General features: G+C 41.7%; 1 protein-coding gene across 1 annotated transcript in view; it reads left to right on the top strand.

Moving 5' to 3' along the window:
- Positions 1-13,062, top strand: part of LONRF1 (LON peptidase N-terminal domain and ring finger 1) — a 28,015-nt gene extending 14,953 nt beyond the window's left edge. The window contains exons 4-12 of the mRNA XM_088478739.1: positions 359-514; positions 700-940; positions 2,363-2,456; positions 2,743-2,857; positions 3,092-3,213; positions 4,434-4,592; positions 4,879-5,041; positions 5,356-5,505; positions 8,697-13,062. Coding sequence (XP_088334865.1) covers positions 359-514; positions 700-940; positions 2,363-2,456; positions 2,743-2,857; positions 3,092-3,213; positions 4,434-4,592; positions 4,879-5,041; positions 5,356-5,505; positions 8,697-8,855 — 1,359 coding nt within the window. The 3' untranslated portion in view covers positions 8,856-13,062. The remainder of the gene's footprint in view (positions 1-358; positions 515-699; positions 941-2,362; positions 2,457-2,742; positions 2,858-3,091; positions 3,214-4,433; positions 4,593-4,878; positions 5,042-5,355; positions 5,506-8,696) is intronic.
- The last annotated feature ends 5,732 nt before the right edge of the window (positions 13,063-18,794 follow it).

The raw sequence follows: 18,794 nt of genomic DNA, 5'->3' as shown, positions 1-18,794 counted from the left end.
CTTGGTAGTAGTATTACGACAGCGCCCCAATAAATATAGCAGAAGATACAGCACCTATCCATCGTCACTTCTGCTTTTCCTCTGTGTGCAGCTGCAGTGAACAGAGGAACAAGAGAGCGGGCAGCTGGAGGGGGAAGCTGTGGAGGTATAGAAAAGTAAGCGCTTCTGCTGCTGTTCTCACTCACCCTGTCTGCCCTGTTGTGTGAGTCTCTCCGTCTCTTCCTCTGTATACGATGTATAACATTAACGTAAAAATGTTAAAACTTTAGTCCAGTTCGGAAATCTGTAACCTGTGTATTTTTCTGACAGTGCACAGAAATTATACTGATAATCTGTGTGTTTTTTTTCTGCTCTGCAGATCCTACGTGACTTTCTCTCTCCTGTCCCAGAGACCGTAGATGGTATACTGAGGGCTCTTGAAATGACACCTTTGCCAAATTTGCCAATGAAACCTTTTGTGCTAGGATCCGATAATAAAGAAACTTCTTATCGTTTGCAAACCTATCTGGGGCAGGTAATTTTTCTTTGGGGGTCTTATGTTTATTGTTGCTTGACATGCACCACCTCTGTAGTTGACATTTTCTACTCTGTAAATGTTGCTCTGTTCTATTAATACTGTATGTATGTTAGAATCCACTATACCACAGTTTACTGTAGAAAAATGGATATAATATTGTTGGACTTGTCTCTAATTTACAGGATAAGGTCTTGCCCAAACCATTGAAGAGCCTGTCCGGCAGGGGCTTACAGCGGACACAGTCTGTGCATGCTCTGCACTGTAATGATGGAACGGAAAGGGGGGATGGTTTGAAAAGGGTATCTTCCGAGCCTCTCTTATCCAGCCAGGAGGCTGGTGTCCTACTCAAAAGAAAACTCTCTCTCTCTGAGCAAGATGCAAATATATGTGAGGATGGCAGAAAGAAGCATATAATGCAGGAAGGTAAGGCCTATACCTACTGTACAGCGCAATGCATTGCTTAAAATATTTTGTTGGTTGGGTAGACAGAATTAATGAGTAAATAAATTATGTTTACTAGCTGATGCAGAGTTGAATGCGAGTCAGCTGTAAGTGCTCCAGCATTATATGCACAGAACTAAATGTGTCTATTCACCCGTATGCATAGTTGAACACATCTCTATGACCTGATTGCCCTGCTGTGTACACTTGGTTTCGTTGCCGTCATCCTCATCTGGGCGCACTTGCACCAGCCCTATGCCTGGTGCAAATGATCGGTCTGAAAATAGGTGCAATTCCGCCAACATGACCCCCCTAAATTTACACTATACTCAGAGAAAATGTCCCAGTACAGCCCAGTAACACCTATTTATTGGAAATGGGATATCCACTTGAGATTCATACTACTTTGGATCACCCGTCGCACACTTGCTTCTGGAGCCAAGCGCAGTGTGAAAACCGGATTTGTATTAGCCCCATAATGCTTTAGAAAACATTTAAAAGATCAATTTTGTATTCAGAAACACTGTTGAATAATAGTTATGAATATGTTGTTCTAGGTCTAATTAACCACTTAAGTGATGATTAAAAAAAAAAAAATACTCAGGGTTTTTTTTTTTTTATTTAATAAAGCTTTAAAAGTGTTTTTTAAGAATATAGCAAAATATTTTATTTAAAAATATATATATATCTCGGAGATGTTTTGCACCCCCCATTCCCCCATGTTCATAGGCCCCCATTATAAAATAACTTCCCACCCCCCATTGTCACTTGACCCCTGTTGGTCATAAATTCAATTAATATAAACCCCTAAATGGTAAAAAAAAAAAAAAAAAAAAAAAACTGTTTTATAAAACAGCCACCCGCTGTGAAAACCCTGTTTTTTGCACACCCCTCCTGCCCTGACTAGTTTTTATATTTTATTATTCTTTTATCCCCTCCCCCCTCAGCATCATAAGCTTTTATTTTTATCCCTTCCCCACCCCCACTTATGCCAGATCCCTCCCACCCCCATGGGCAGCCCCCCACATGCAGGCGGCATGGTAGCCTTTAGATTAGTTCCCCCTGCTGCCGCTGATCTCTGCACACGCAGAGATCAGCCTAAAGTGCTTGGTGGGGAACTATGTTACACATACGACCATGCCGTGATCTCCTCTTCTACAGCCGGGGCAAGGAGAGGGGCGTATGCGTGACGACCAGGTCAGCTTCAGCACTACTGGCTGCCATCATCACACGACCGCTCCAGTCGGTCATGTGAAAACATATGGAAATGTCAAGCTTGGAAATTATGAAATAGATCGGTATTTAAGATCTACACTCCGTACCATGAAGTACTTTGTATGGCTAATAAGGAAAAGTGTGTAGAAAGCAACAAACAAATGTTTTATTTATGTTACGTTCTAAAAGGCTCTGATGAAGACCTGTCCATATTACTAGCTGACCCATCCGTCCTGCAGTCTCTGATTGATGGAAGCGACTTTGAGTGCTCTCTTTGTATGAGGTCAGTATCCGATCTGCACGCTCAAGAAAACACTTTCATAACACTAGAAGCTTTATGAATAGTGTGTTTTGATTTTTGATTTTTTTTTATAGTGATCTAAAAAATATTTTTCTGTTTTCATACAATTTGTGACCTTTTTCTAAATAGTACATTTATCTGCTTACAACCATCGAAGTCCATGTTTTTTACAGCTCTGTAAAGATTAACAGCAAGGCCTATTATTATTATTATTATTATTATTATGTGATAAAACATTCAGCTAATGTTCTAAAACGGATGATTTCAGGTTATTCTATGAGCCAGTTACCACGCCTTGTGGTCATACATTCTGCAAGAAGTGCTTGGAACGCTGCTTGGATCACACGCCTCAGTGTCCCTTATGTAAACAAAGTTTAACAGAGGTGAGTGATGAAATTGTGAAAATATTTTTTACTTGGAGTAATTTGAGTCTTGCATTTCATGTAACATTCCTGACTCATACAGTAGGACAATGCTGTGTTGGGAACAGTTATTATTTTCCTGTGGCTGTTCCTAAATCCCAGCAGGTTCCCTAGACCATTCATAACTGCAATGCCCCATCCTAGAATGCTGTTTTTGTTAATGTGTCATCTCTATATATTTTTGTTTTGTTTTAGTACCTAGCGCACAGAATCTACAATGTAACCTACTTGTTGGAAGAGTTAATTAACCAGTATCTCCCTGAAGAGCTCTCTGAGCGAAAAAGGCTTCATGCAGAGGAAACATTTGAGCTATCCAAGTAATTATCTTTTTATCTAAGCTAAGCATTGATGATTAGATGAAGTCTGTTTTTGTTAAGTTAATACTTTATAGCATAATTACTTTTTTTGTAGATTCACTTGTGGCTAAACTTAAAGAATGCAGATTTTGTTACCAAATCAAGCTACATCTCCTTATGACACCATTAGAGGGTAGATTTACTAAAGCCTCTAGAAGTGATGTTGCCTCTAGCAACCATTCAGATTAAAGCTATAATTTCCCTTTGCATCTTAGAAAATGAATCTGATTGGTTGTTATGGGTAACATCACCACTTTTAATTTTTAGAAGCTAGTAAATCTACCCCTGGATGTTTCTCTGCATAAATATGCATTATAACATACAAACGCCACACGGTTAGGGTCCTGGTGGAAATCAGCCACAAGACCTCAGTGCAGCGAGGCAGTAATGCTAACCATTACACCTTTTTTTTGAGTAATTTAGGCCACCAGTTTTGGGCATGAGTTTGAGCCATGTAAACTGTATTCCACTAAAATCTCATCTATCTTAATGATGCATTATTGATTTTTCCACAAAGTGTAGCAAGTGCCTACCTTGGCCATTGGAATGAGTCCATGGGTGGTTTTCCTAAATACTATATAAATGTTTCATTAATATTTTTGAGCTGTCTATAGATAGGCAATCAGAATGGTAACAGCAGGTGCTGAGGAGTGTGTGTGACAGTAATGTAGGAGGCTGTGACCTCCGTCTGTTGTGTGACTGTTAGGATGCAGCTGTATGTGATGGGGTAGTGTCAGGATGTGACTTATACTGGGAAGACACTTAACGATGTGTACCCAGCCGATGTGTCATGCGGTGGGTCCTGGCGGAGGCGCCGGCATCGGCAAGTGCGTACACAGGAGCAAGGGAGCTACAGCAGCGTCTCTCACGCTGACTATATCCCTGTCGGACCTGTATGCATAAAGATGCTCTGGAGCGCTTAGCAACATAGCGGGTACACATTGCCGGTGTGGACAATATGTTGGCCGGATCGGGCGACCTATATCGTCTAGTGTGTACCCGGCTTTAGAGATAGTGAAAGGAAAAGGTTCTTCTAGCAGTACAGAGTATTAATGTGATGTTCCGATCATACTATTGCAGAATTGTTATGGTGTTAAATGTTTTCTTGTTTGGCTGCAACTTAAACCAAGTGGCTTATGATGTAAAACTTCTTAATTTGTCTTTATTCTTTCTTTCACTAGTTTAACAAAAAATGTGCCTATATTTGTATGCACGATGGCATATCCGACTGTGCCTTGTCCTCTTCACGTCTTCGAGCCACGATATCGACTGATGATTAGAAGATGTATGGAAACTGGTACAAAGCAGTTTGGGATGTGTATCAGTGACCCAGAAAACAGGTCAGTTCTGGTATCTGTAATATAAATAACTGCTTTTCATGAAGACATTCTAAACTATGTAGTGTGAGAAGGCATAAGCAAACAATGACACATTTATCTTTTACTTACATTGTTATGCACGTCTCTGTAATAAATTTGTTCTTGTTGGATAATTTATCACTTTAGCATTGAAGCTTTCAAGCCACTAAATGATTTACTAGCTGTGAACAGTAAAACACATGAATGTTTCTGATATAATGGAAGTCCTCGGTGCAGTGTGTATAACGCTGTGTTTATCCCTCTTTAGCTTTGCAGATTATGGTTGCATGCTGGAAATCCGAAACGTTCACTTCCTGCCTGATGGGCGCTCTGTGGTTGATACAATTGGAGGGAAGAGGTTTTTAGTCTTAAAGCGTGGAATGCGAGATGGCTATTGCACTGCGGACATTGAGTACTTGACTGATACCCAGGTATGCAACGTTTTACTCTTACATCTGACTGTGTGACTGTAAAGGAAAATGATTAGGTCTTGTCAGTATACCGTACCATGCAGGCAACTGTTTTTCAAACAAAGCATTAGAGAAAAAAAAAAAAAAAGATGCTTGTTTAAAACATGTCCCTGTTCTTCACAAGGCATGGGGACTACATTTTTTAATAAATATCATGCCATTATTTCAATTGCGTATTTATTCTATAATGCTTATTCATAAAGAAAATATTTCAGTTGGTGGATGTGAAAATTCAGCATTAAAGAGTAAATGCCAGCTTGTAACTCCATGCACAGGTTGAGGAGGAAGAACTCCAGCAGCTCAGAGGACTCCACGACACGGTTTACGCCCAGGCCTGCCGCTGGTTCCAGAACCTGAGATACAAATTCCGCAGCCAAATTCTGTATCACTTTGGCTCCATGCCAGAGAGAGAGGACAACATACAGGTGTGTGTGTGTGACCAGTCTTGCCCTCCAGGGGGTGCTCTAATATCCAAATCCCCTCATTGTGACCATTCTCAGTGGAGTCTGGGCAAATAAGTCTTGATTCCAATTTTTTCGACGATAAATCCTAAACCACTTCAGTGTGGGTATAGACGCTAATGTAGCAGTCCTACGAAATCTTATGTTATGTGTTTTTCATTGTGTTCATAGCTTGTGGTGGGGGCTTGAGATATGCCGTGAATGACTAGTGTGCAATGCTGACACACCAAACTTACCTAATGGCATGTCTTGGTGTTACTACCAGTGCAAAACCCCCTGTCTATAGTTTGCAGTCCTGTGTCAGCACAATTTCATGTCCTTCTTTTAGAGGCCCAGTGAGTGTGCGGGTTATTATTGGGCTGCCGTGTAAATGGTGTTTAGAGTGGGTTGCAGGTTTAAATGGAAGTAGCTCTGAGGAGAGACCTCCTAGCGCATTTTGCTAAATGTAGTGTTGCTAAATGTAGTGTTGGAGCCTGTAGCTAAGCTTTGGAGGTGTTGAAAAGGGCTAGTACAGTTGTTTTGTACAGTATCTGTGAATGCTATACTAAACAGTAGCATGTTTTCTCTATCTGGGCTTTAGTACAAGGTAATGCAATTTGCTCAAGGCAGAAACACCTATTTGGTTTAAATGATTTTTTATGTGAAAGCAGACACACCAATCTCTTGCACTGTGCACACATGATGCTGAAGTACGTATAAAAATGACAGACATAGGATGGCACAAGATGTGAGGACTGCAGATGGGGAGTAGACTCAACAAATATGCAGAGTACACCACCAACATACCATGAATCTAATAAAGACTCTTACCTACAGCCATGGCCACAAGTATTGGTTTTCACAAAGTTTGCTGCTTCAGTGTGTTTAGACCTTTTTGTCAGATGTTACTATGGTATACTGAAGTAAAATTACAAGCATTTCATAAGTGTCAAAGGCTTTTATTGACAATTACATTAAGTTTATGCAAAGAGTCAATATTTGCACCGTTGACCCTTCGTTTTCAAGACCTCTGCAATTCGTCCTGGCATGCTGTCAAACAACTTCTGGGCCACATACTGACTGATTGCCGCCCATTCTTGCCTAATCAATGCTTGGAGTTTGTCAGAATTTGTGGGTTTTTGGTTGTCTACCCACCTCTTGAGGATTGACCACAAGTTCTCAATGGGATTAAGGTCTGGGGAGTTTCCTGGCCATGGACCGAAAATTTTGATGTTTTGTTCCCCGAGCCACTTAGTTATCACTTTTGCCGTATTGCAAGGTGCTCCAGCATGCTGGAAAAGGCATTGTTCATCACCAAACTGTTCTTGGATGGTTGGGAGAAGTTGACAAAAAGGTCTAAAAACACTGAAGCATCAAACTTTGAAAACCAATACTTGAGTCATTCTCAAAACTTTTGACCATGGCTGTATACATGTTTGAAGTAGATGATGCTTTCCCATGTTAGTCTTTTGCCTGGTTTAATACATCGGCCCATATTCAATTTGAGGCGAAAAGTCCCGATCTGCGATACTTTTTCACCGATGACGTCATTTTCACCTGTTTTGGTTTTACCTCGTATTCAATTTGAAAGACTTTCCGCCTAGGCAGAAAGTCAATGTAATGTAGTAGGCGAAAAAGTTTCGCCTATGAGTAGCAGGCGGAAAAAAGTGCAGAGTTGGGGTTTTGGGGTGCAACGTTGTGGGAACACCCGTGCAGCCTTCTGACAGTCCCCCAAAAGAAAACTGTGTCAAAAATTTTACAAAAACCACTTAAGGACACCTTAAAAAAAGTTGGGGTACAAAGTTAAACTAGCGAACTTTACTCTGGGGGGTCCCCAGGTATGCCCCAAGTGTTTTTTGATTGCAGGTGTTTGCGGCAGGTGGATTTTTCATGATTTTTTTCAACTTCACTTTAGCAAGTTTTAAATATGCTGACCCCTATTTTCAAGAACCCCAAATTTGCTGGGATAAGTTATTTTCTGCAAAAATTACTCCAGAATACTATTCTGCATCACGTATAGGAAACCGCTATTTAGCAGCTTTTGAGCCCATTTAAAAACACCAAATACCTTCAGCAAGCCAAATCGGGGGGTACAATAGGGAACCCCCATGTTAGACCATCACTTGGGGAGTGTCAGGCTGATTTTCCCAAATCTGACAGTACTTTCCACCTGTTCAAGTTTCGCCTAGTCCCGTTTTCGCATACTTTCAAATTGAATACGGGGTAAAGCGTGCACGCGCGCAATACTTTTCCGCCTACAAAACAGGCGAAGTAGGCGGAAAGTCCGGGCCGCGAAAAAGTATCGCAGCTCGGCTCAAATTGAATACGGCTCATAATGTTGGCAAGCAAGTGTATAAATGGTTATTTGTGAGGCTCCTCCACTAGATGGCACTGCATATCTGTGTGTTTGTACTCAACAAATATTGTGCATGGAGATGTGTGTTCCTGCAGCTGCCTAAAAAATCTTCCCACAAATATCTGCAATGGTGGAAACACTGTTGGTTTTATTGACAAGTTAGACATAACAGAGGGCCTGATTCAGACCTGCTCGCGAGCGCTGAACGCCCGCAAGCGGGTCGATGGTGCCCTAATGCGCATGCGCACGACGGAGGGAGCTCCGTCGTGCGTATGCGCGAGACCTGCATAGCGACAGCCAAGCTGTCGCTATGGGTCTCGCACCAAAGGGGGCGTGCTGTCGATGGTGAGTGACAGCACGCCCCCTTTGGTGGGCGTGCCGGGGGCGTTGCTGCCTAGACGGAGGCGTTCCCATGGGAACGCCTTCCGTCTGGAGCCGGCCCCACTGACATCACAAGTGGGCTTGCGGCAGCGAGACCCTACCGCAGGGTCTCGTCGCAAGCCCGATGGTCGCGATGGACTTGACCATCGCGACCATCTTTTTGGCCACTCGCATAAGCTGTGGGTGGTCACCCACAGCTATGCGAGCGGCCAGGAGGCCGCTCCATTTTTAGGTAAGAGGGCCCTGAGTCAGAGCGAGCGCTCTGGTCAGAGCGTCCGGCTCTGAATCAGGCCCAGCGTCCCTTTCAGAAGAGGTCCTTTTTTTTTTCATGAAACTCATAAGGTGAAACTACAGCCAGATACTTGGCCATGTGTCTAAGAAAAAATGTAAAGTGTGTAAATGTTTCTAAAATAAAACTAAACTTTTCTTAAAATTTCAGGTTGCCCCAAGTGGGCCGGCGTGGTGCTGGTGGCTCCTGGCTGTGTTACCTGTGGATCCCAGGTATCAGCTGTCTGTCCTTTCTATGAGGTCCCTAAAAGAACGTCTGCTGAAAATCCAGCATATACTGACCTGTTTTTCAAGAGACCAGTCCAAATGACTAACCGCCTGGAGCTTCCTTACCAGTCATCCACTGCTGACTCTGATCACCGCTGGAGTCTTTGCCGTCTTTGCACATATGACATTAGCTTGAAGACATTTTTGGGTTAATGTGTATTTCCACAAGGTGGAACTGCTTCCAATTGTATGAAAGAAGAGCGAAATAATAAATCTTTTTTTTTTTTTTTCTTTCTTTTTATATTCCAGAATATGTATTGCACTATGTATAAAGTTGTTTTTCTGTTTGTATTATAAATAATGTAAATTAATTTAGTTTATTTTGAATAAAAGACTTGAGCGTGGGTATTTTTTCTTCAGTGAACATAAGGGAGTAGGTCATGAGAACTTAATGCAGTAGGGATTCTCCTCAACCTGGCCCTGTTTGATTTGGCTATGAAGTATTTTGTGTTCTAATGTCCAGTACATTATAGAGGATATGATGTAACTTCTGTGACAGACCCTTTTTTGACATCCATTTTCCCTTTTTGTACATCTAAGAGAGGCTTAGTGGCTTCCATGATTTGCTGACCTCCTTCTATATTAGTGACAAGTGCTGGTGTAGGGAGATGTCAGAGCTATTGCTATGCTAGTTGTGTTTTTCAGTCTCTCAATTTTCTGGGCACAATTTTAATAAGCTAAATAAATTTCAAATGTATTTAGCTTATCTATCTCATACAGGCTTTTTATTAGTATTGCACATGTTTGTTTAGTTATATGTATGTCAAAGTTTTCCATAGTAAATTCTTTCTCAGTTTTGATGTCTGTGTCCTAGAGCCAAATTAAGCTGAAGATCCATTATTGCTTTGTCAGACATTTGTGTACAAATTCTTAAGTGTATCAATATCTTTTAAGTGTGTACCACAACCTGTACAATGTACATTAATCGTAATAGCAACTCTTCATTATTCCAGTTTGGACCAGCTACAGCCTGAACCAAATGTATTTAATAAAAGTACAATGGGGTGGTCATGTTGTAGTATATCTTCATTACATATAATTGATGGGTCAATTGCATGTGAACTATTTCAGCCATCCTATTTGCAAGTGTGGATCTGTAAGTGTGGACCACTTCTGATGTAATATGGTTTTACATTTATTAGCGATGGACACATTAAGCCTTGCTCAAAAGAAGTTAGAGCTCATGTGGAGTCTTCCACAGCCAGATGGACATAGGCAAGATTAGTGTTTACATCGGTTAAATGTTAGCTAAGGACTTCTTGTAGCAGTTCAGGTTTGAAGACCAAAGTCAGACAGCCGCCTTGGAAGATTCCACTGCATGGGAGGCCAACACTTACAAAGTTCCAAAATACCTATGGAAGCAATGTTGGAATGAGCTGTTCGAATGTAGCTTTATGGATTGGATTTCCATGGCAAAGCAGCCGCACCTAAGCGTCCGATCACCATGTGCAATGACAAATGTTGGCTGAAGTTATGGTGTAAAGCACGCCAACATTGGACGTATGGAGCTGTGGCACGCCAACATTACACTTGTGGAAATGTGTTCTTTGGAACGATGACTCTCCTACATAAATCTGCGTTTGCAGATGCCACGAAAATGCTCACTGCCTGAATGTGTACTGCCATCTGTGAAGTTTGGTGGAGGAGAAATAATGGTCTCTGGCTATTATTTATGGTCTTGCCCTTTGTTCCAAGGGCAAGGCCAAGGGAAATCTTAATGCTGCAGTTTACAATTACATTCTCGAGAATAGTGTGCTTCCAACTTTGGCCAACAGTTTTGGGAAGGCTCTTCCCTGTATCAGCATGACATACACAAAGCAAAGTCCATCAAAAATGGTTTTGTGTGGAAGTACATGACTGTGGCATTGAGGTCAGGGCTCTGTGTAGAACAAACACCTTTGGGATGAATTGAAATGTTGACTGCGAGCTAGGTGTTCTCTCCCAACATCAGTGGTAAACCTCACTAATGTTCTTTTGGCTTATTGGATGTAACTTCCTGCTACCGTCTTTCAAAATCCGCTGGAAAGCCTTCACAGAAGAATGTCTGCATTTTATTTTGCCAGCAAAGGGATGGGGGGAGGAATCTGCTCCATATTAATGCCCATCGTGTGGGAATGATGTTCAAAAACAGAAATTGGTGTGATGTTCAGGTGTCCACACCCACTTTTGTCCATCTAGCACATCTTGCTACATAGCCAATGACTATTTTGTGCAATATGGGTCCCTTGGAGTTATTTACAGCCCTACAAACAATAACTGCTCTACTTAATGTGTTTCAACAAACCCGATTTAATGATTGTGTCTCCTTAAAACGATGTCCGTTGTGCATTTTGGCATCTAAATGTTTTTTTTTTTTTTTTTAATTTCACAAAATTAGAGGTTCAGAGCCCTACTTCTACCACTAAATATGAATAATTTAATAAGCCATAGGATGCTTTTAATCAATTATTTTTCAAGCATGTCTTTGCCAATTTTATTCTGGTTACCATTGCGCTGTGACACGTAGAAAGGAATTCTATTTTGTGACCGCACTGGCCACTTTTGCAAAGACTTTTTTTTTTTTTTTTTCATCCTGCAAATATATCCTGAGGTGATGACTATAGAAAAAAAAAAAGTTACATTCCTGTTCATGCTGCCGAGTTTTATTTTTTTTTTCATTGAATTAAGCTCTGGGGTTCAGTTGGACAGCATTATCTATATATTGTCTGTTATTTTATTATTAATTTATTATTACATCTTTTAGATGCATTTAATTTTGTATTTTTTGGGGGGGGGGTTTAGTTAGTCAAATAGGCTTAATGAAAAGTCTAATTTCTAACTGTTAGGGACACTAATGGACATATTTATCATGAAATATTTGTGGGATATTACCTGAAAACAGCAGGTTTTGGGGGGTACCTGCAAATATTCGGAATCCCTCCGATGTTCTAAGGAGGGATCGCAGCAGATATCTGCCACGGTCATTCTGTTTCATCCACAAATGCAGCCCATAGGTTTCTATGGGGGCTGCTGTGCTGCCAGATTTACTAAGCTTCAGAATGTGAAGCATTCCAAAGCTTAGCCCTGATAGGTAACTCCGTCTCCAGATCCTCCGGATCCCTCTACATCAGCCCCAAGTGATGCATGAGCCGGCCAATATTCACGCATATGCAGTGTGATAGCTTTACGCTATCGCACTGCTTCCAGCTCTTCGCCAGGACAGGCTCTTATCAGAGCCAGTCTAGCAAAAGCAGCATAGTAAATTTGCTTGAAAATATTTATTTTCACATTGCGAATTTATGCAAAAAATATTTATTCCTTCCGCATTAAAAATGCTGATTGTGATAAATATGCCCCTAAATGACAGTGGACCCAACCTATATGTGGGCTAATCATATGATGCTAGAAGTCTTTACATTTTGAAAACTATGCTTTTCGTTACATGAAATTAGACTGTTTAGCACTGTCATGTTGAAGGTTTAATGGCACACCATAATGAAGTAAGTTTGTTTTGTTTATTTTTTGGTAGTTTCTGTGCTGTTATAAACATAACGTGAAGTTTCGGGGAGAAGCCGGTTTTTCTTAAGTTGGAAAATCGTTGTAAATTCCTCTCCCACCATCATACCCTGTTTGGTGATTGTTATTTTCTTCCTTATATTTGGCTCCACCCAGTATAAATGTGTAAAATCGCATATATTCTTCCTAAATGCTATGGGATAATGTCACAGTCTGTCCCGAGCTTCCAATAGCAGAGTATCATCAACAAATGGAGTGCCAAATATTGTTAGTCTCTCTAATATAGAAGCGTGATCAGCTTGTTTTGTTTTGTATATTGTATGTATATTTTACTGTTTTGTTTTGTTTTTGTTTTTTTTATGCCTTTCATGGGATGATTTATTGTGACTATGGTGAGAAAACATGTTTTTATGCTGCCGATTTTATTTGTTTTATGATCTAAAACCTACTTGAATGTAATCAAATTCAGTGTTCTTTTTGTTACATGCTGTTGTTTTAGATATTCAATTCATTTTTATCAACCGATGTTTTGAAGGTTTTTTTTGTGTGTAAGTAATGCTGTTTCATTAATAGAAAATACAATCCAAAAATAAATATAAGGTTATTTTAAGAGAAATCAATCAACTGCGAATTATGTAAGTGTGTGAGTGTTCTTCCTGCATATATATCCTGAGCACAGAAAGTACCAGTGCTCCATTTCTGCATGGCAGACAACAGGTTCCTCTCGTTGTCCCTGGTTGGCATCACTGGTTTCAATCCCCCTTTTTATGGGATCAGATGTCAGTATAACATTGTTCTGGGTCCCAAAATAATGAGGTGTATTTGAAATCTTACAATCATGAGAACATAATAGTTTCTCTAACAATTGTGCCTAGCAGTACATGGTTAGAAGCCATATCATACATATACTGAGTGTATAAGTTATTAAGTAGACCTACCGAGTAACAAGTTGCTCCACCATTTACCCCCCCCCCCCCCCCCCTCCCCCAGACTAACCTTGGGACATGGGTCCATGTTCCACCAAATTTAGTTTGGAGGGGAAAATAGGGGAGCAACTTGTAACTACTTAATTAGTTGTCCACTTAATGTATGTATGATATAGCTTCTAACCATGTAGTGCTGGGTAGACCTACTTCCCAATGTTGATTCAATAAGAGCAATCTAAAAAAGGAGCACAACATCACTAATAATAATATTCATAAAGCAGTTCTATCACAATATGACTGAAAGGGCCTGATTCTGATGTTGGGAGTAAAGCAAAAACAACCTTGGTAAAGCCATGTTGCACTGCGTGTGAGGCAGACATAAAATTTGCAGAAAGAGTTAAGGTGCATACACACGTAACGATTTTGATACCAACGATTTTCTGTCAGAATTTTTAAAGTGTAATGAACGATTTTTTGAACTACAAACGATTTTTGTAACTTCCCTTATTGAAAATCGTTCAGTTGGTCAGGAACACGCATGAACGATAATCGTTCATCATTATAACTCAGAAACTGAACGATTTTTTGAACGATAATGACCTTGTTACAGTTAAATCGTTAAAAAATCGTTGTGTGTATGCACCTACAGATTTGGGAAGGGTCTGTCCAAACACAAATCTAAATTGCTGTGCAAAAATAAAATACATGTATTTGCACCCCTGGCATTGTAACATGTGCTTTACTCCCACCTCAGAATCAGGCCCAAAGTGCTATTTGCACATTAAATAACACAGGACAGAAAATAAACCAAATTATTAACAAACTACATGTTTCTAGAGTAGAGGCCTCTTGATCTGTGTGAGACAGTGAGTTCCAGATAGTCAAGGCCACAAACCCCTTTCTCCACATTACCTCGCTTCAGAGCTGACTGGGAGAGAGATCTTGGTATTCAACTACACCTGAAAGAATGGCACAAGATCTTACAGACCACTTTGTCATCTTTGGATAGCTATTCGGTTGTGGAGACTCAGTTTAGGATCCTTGCCTGTTGGTACAGATGCCCTTCTGTGCTTGCCAATATGTTTCATGGGGTCCCTCCCACTTGTTGGAGATGTACCTCAGCTGTTGGCTTCGCAACGTGTGGGACTGTGTTTAGATCTACGCCCCCTTTGAAACTGTGATTTCTCTATCTAAAGAGATTATGGGTCAGTAGGTTCACTCGGACCCTGCATTCTGGCTCCTGAAAAAGATTACTGATTCTGTGCCATCCTACAAGATGTCACTTTTGAAACACCTAAATAGTGTAGCCAAAGCTGTTATACCAGTGCACTGGAGATCTACGGCTCCTCCCACCATAGCAGAATGGTTCTCTAGATTGGAAATTTATATGACCATCGACGACCTCATGTTGTCCGGAGCTATTCAATTTAGAGAGTTCAGCGCTATTTGGGGACCTTGGCTCCAGCTTAAAGAGTCTCACCTCGACATACTCCACAGTGGTCGATAATCCGCCTACCAGTCTCAATACTTACCCTAACTCCTTCTCGGTTGGTTCACCTATTTACCTTCACCCTGCTCTGTTTCTTTATTAATCTTTCTCTCTTCTTATTTACTACAATAATTACTGTTTGCCCTGAGATTTGGTACCTCTATTTTATTCTGTATTGTTTCAGCACTTATGTAATATTTCTCTTTGTATATAATGTTATAGACAGTACTTAGTTTTTGTGGATGTTATGCCCCCTATGTTTATGTTTTTGGTGACATTAATAAAAACTTTTATTGCAAACAAAAGAAAAGTCAAAAACCAATAGTTTGTCCACCTATTGACGTATTAGAGATTCTAGGTAATATTAATAGTCTTGCATGTGCAGACTAAAGTAAACAAGAGCAGAAGGAATTAGTAGCTGCTTCAGGTACTTTGGACCCTGCTTGTGTAGGGCTTGGAAAGTCAGTAAGACAGTCTTGTAATAGAGACAGCCATACATTGGAGGTAGTAGTGCAGTGGTTCTCAAACTCTGTCCTCAGGATCTCACGCGGTTCACGTTTCCAGGTCACCTAACAGGTGACATTTTAAAAGATCCACAAATGGAATTATTTATTTTACTTGTGATTCTGTGAGAAAACCTGAAAAACATGCACTGGTTGGTGTCCTGAGGAGAGTGGTGTATCTAAGGGGGTCATGCAGGGCAACAACGGTCAGCGGTCCAGGACACTGGTTTCAAGTCAGTTACACTGTAACAAACACTGCCGCTGGGTAGTACACTCGTACTACTGACGTCTCTCCCATACTGCAGAGCAGGCCGGGAGGACGGAGGAGTGGACAACTGCGGGCGCAAGAGCGGGGATTCAGGTAAGGGTTTTTTTTGTGTGTGTGTCTTTGTCCTATATATGTAAGGGGCACTGGCACTACATAGGGGGGACCACTACTGGGGGCACTGCATAGTGGGGAACCACTACTGGAGGCACTATATAAGGGGGACTACTACTGGGGGCATTATATAAGGGGCACTACTGAGATAGTGCAAGAGAAGAGTGGGGACAGAGGCGGTTGCGTCAGGAGCGGGAATTGAGGTAAGTTGTATTTTTTGGGGGGGGGTTTGTGTGTGTGTAAGGGGCACAATACGGGGGCCGCTTCATGGGGGCAATGCATAGGGGGGACAACTACTGGAGGCACTATATAATTGGCACTGCAAAGGGGACAACTACTGAAGGCACTATATAAGGGGCACTGCATAGGGGGGAGCACTACTGGGGGCACTATATAGGGGGGACCATTACTGGGGGTACTGCATAAGGGGCACTACTACAGTGGGCATTGCAAGAGGGGCATTACTATTGGGTGTATTCAAAAAAATGGTTTTAGGGGCCCCCACAGACCTCAATACGGTCCTGGGCACAGCACTGCAAAGGGTAATGCCGCGTCTGAGCCATTCATTTGTAAGGTCCGCAGCCTGGACAGACTAGCGGTCAGGATTGATGCTTCGGCTTGGGGACACGGTGAAAGAATACAGGGGGACCCTACACATTTTTCCCCCTGTATTTCCAGAACCAGGACTGGAACAGAGCCCAGTGCTGGTTGCGCAGAATACGGGGGACCCCTACGTTGTTTGTTCCCAGTATGTTGCACAACCAGCACTGAGTTACTTAAAGCCTGGGACTGGAAGCTCTTTGGGGGGGGCTTTACTAAAAGCAAACATATACATATATTTCTTCTACCAAAAGTGACAGAAAACACATGTGTTCCTGTACTTCTATGGCTGTGAGCCAATCAGCGGCCGCTGCCATGGGAACAGGCCGCTGATTGGCTGTGAGTGGTCTGCGCATGCACAGATCGATTAACATCAGTAATGTAGGTAAACTATCGGGTTTGCGTACTTCTCTGAATTAGACCCAATATTGCATAGCTTTTTCATTTTATTCCAGTTATTCCAAAGGTTCAGGAAAAGTAGCACACAGTTGCTCTCAAGGAAAAATAATAAACACATATAGGGGTAAATTTACTAAAGGTCGATTTGCAGGTCGATTTGAGGAGTGATTTAGCTCTTCTCAAATCGACTCAAATCCGTTTTTTCACTGCATTTACTATTATTCGATTTGTTTTGTGATTTGTAAAACAAATTCGATTTGAGTCGGTTTTGAACAGTGATTTGCTGTTCGATTTGGCATGTTCATGTCCAAATCGAACGGCAAATCACACTTTAAAATGAACTGCAAATCCCCGACACATTAGAACTGCTTCATGCTTTCACTTTCAACATGAGCATTTCGTTCTCACACAGATACATGCAGACACCAGTGAGATGCCTGCATGTATCTGCCTGGAAAATGTGACTAAAGAGTTAAAATTTTAAAAAAAATGTGAGGTCCCCCCCTGCCCCAAATCAGAACCAGCCCTGGACTGTTGAAACCCAGGTCTGGTTGATTAAGTACAGGGAAAAAATTACATAGGGTATCCCTGTACTCAGTACAACCAGCACTGGGCTATGGGAAGCAGGGCTGGTTCTGGATTTACAGGGAAAAATTTGCGCAGGGTCTCCCTGTAAATCACAGAACCAGCCCTGGACCCTTTCTAACGGAGGACTGATGCCACAGCCAGGGGAGCCCTATCACTGGGCCAGGGATACCTGGGGAGTTTGAGACCCCTTCAAAAAAAGGGGTCTCCCTCTCCAGGGCACCCCTAGCCTAGGCTGATAGCCCAGGGCTATCCCCGCCACCCCTGGGTGGTGGGTGGCAGGTTGATTGTGTGAGTGATGTGTAAAAATAGAAGTAATAAAACAGTAGAACTGCAGGTCCCAGCAAGCCTCACCCGCATGCTGGTACTTGGAGAATCACAAGTACCAGCATGCGGGGCATTAAGGGCCCACTGGGACCTGTAGTTCACCTGTAAAGAAATGTTGAAAGAAACACACACACACCTTACACAGTATAAGTTTAATACATACATACACACTCACCTATATTACCTCCCCTTGTCCAGGAGGCATCCATGGGGATGGTTCTGATTTGGGGGGGGGACCTCACATCAATTTTTTTTTAACTTTTAATTTTTGTATTATTTATTCCAGTCAGATACATGCAGGCATCTCACTGATGTCTGCATGTATCTGTGTCAATCCAACCTGCTCATGCTCAAATCGAAAGCATGAAGCAGATCTATTCTATTGAGGATTTGAAGTTCGATTTGAAGTCCGATTTTGAGGTCGATTTCAAATCGAATGATAGTAAATAAGGGTTTAGTGTGTTGGGCTATGTAAAAGTACCAATGTTTTTCCGATGGTCGATTTGAGGGCGATTTGACTCAAAATTCAATTTGAAGTCCGATTTTACATTTGATTTGGCCTTTAGTAAATACCCAAAAGCAAAATCGAATACAAATCGAATGAAAATCGCACCTCAAATCACTCAAAATGCCAAATCGACCTTTAGTAAATTTACCCCATAATCTCATATTTGTTCTGATTCAACCATCATTACATCATTGTGACGTTAGTGGTTGGCATTTGTGTTTCATGTTTTCACATTTTCAGGCTTTTCATATCATTCTCAAGAAAATTAAAAAGGTAAAAAACATATTGTCTCTCAGTAAACAGTTCAGTTCGTTGAACTTTTGTTATTACTGCACATAAACCATTTTTTTAAACCTTCCTCACATTTTTGTTAATAATGGGACTGCCAGCAGTATGCTTCTGTAAGTCTGCCTAGGAGAAGTAGGCAAGCACATTACTCACTCGTGTAGGAAACCTGCAGGTGAGTGCAGACCGGGGCGTAGTATTGGTAGAGCCGGGTGTTAGGGACTGGTGGGGGCACTGTCGAGGGCCAAATTAAGGAGGGGTGCGCAGGGGCTGAGTAAGGGGACCCCCTGGCTGGAGCTGTGGTCTGGGAACGATTTTGCTCATCTCCAGGCTCCCCTGCGCTGCTGCCGGCGGTGGAGGCTGGTGACTATCAGAATCAGCCCCTTCTCCGGCCAGTGCAGTAGCTGGCACCTGTGACCCGACCTGTCACTCTTCCCTTGCTTCCTCCTTCGGCGGCCAGGGATTAAACTAATCGCCGCTGCATCT

This window comes from Taudactylus pleione, unplaced genomic scaffold (assembly GCF_031769625.1).
Source record: "Taudactylus pleione unplaced genomic scaffold, aTauple2 ptg000218l, whole genome shotgun sequence".
Taxonomy (NCBI): Eukaryota; Metazoa; Chordata; class Amphibia; order Anura; family Myobatrachidae; genus Taudactylus; species Taudactylus pleione.
This window is presented reverse-complemented; position numbering and strand designations above follow the sequence as displayed.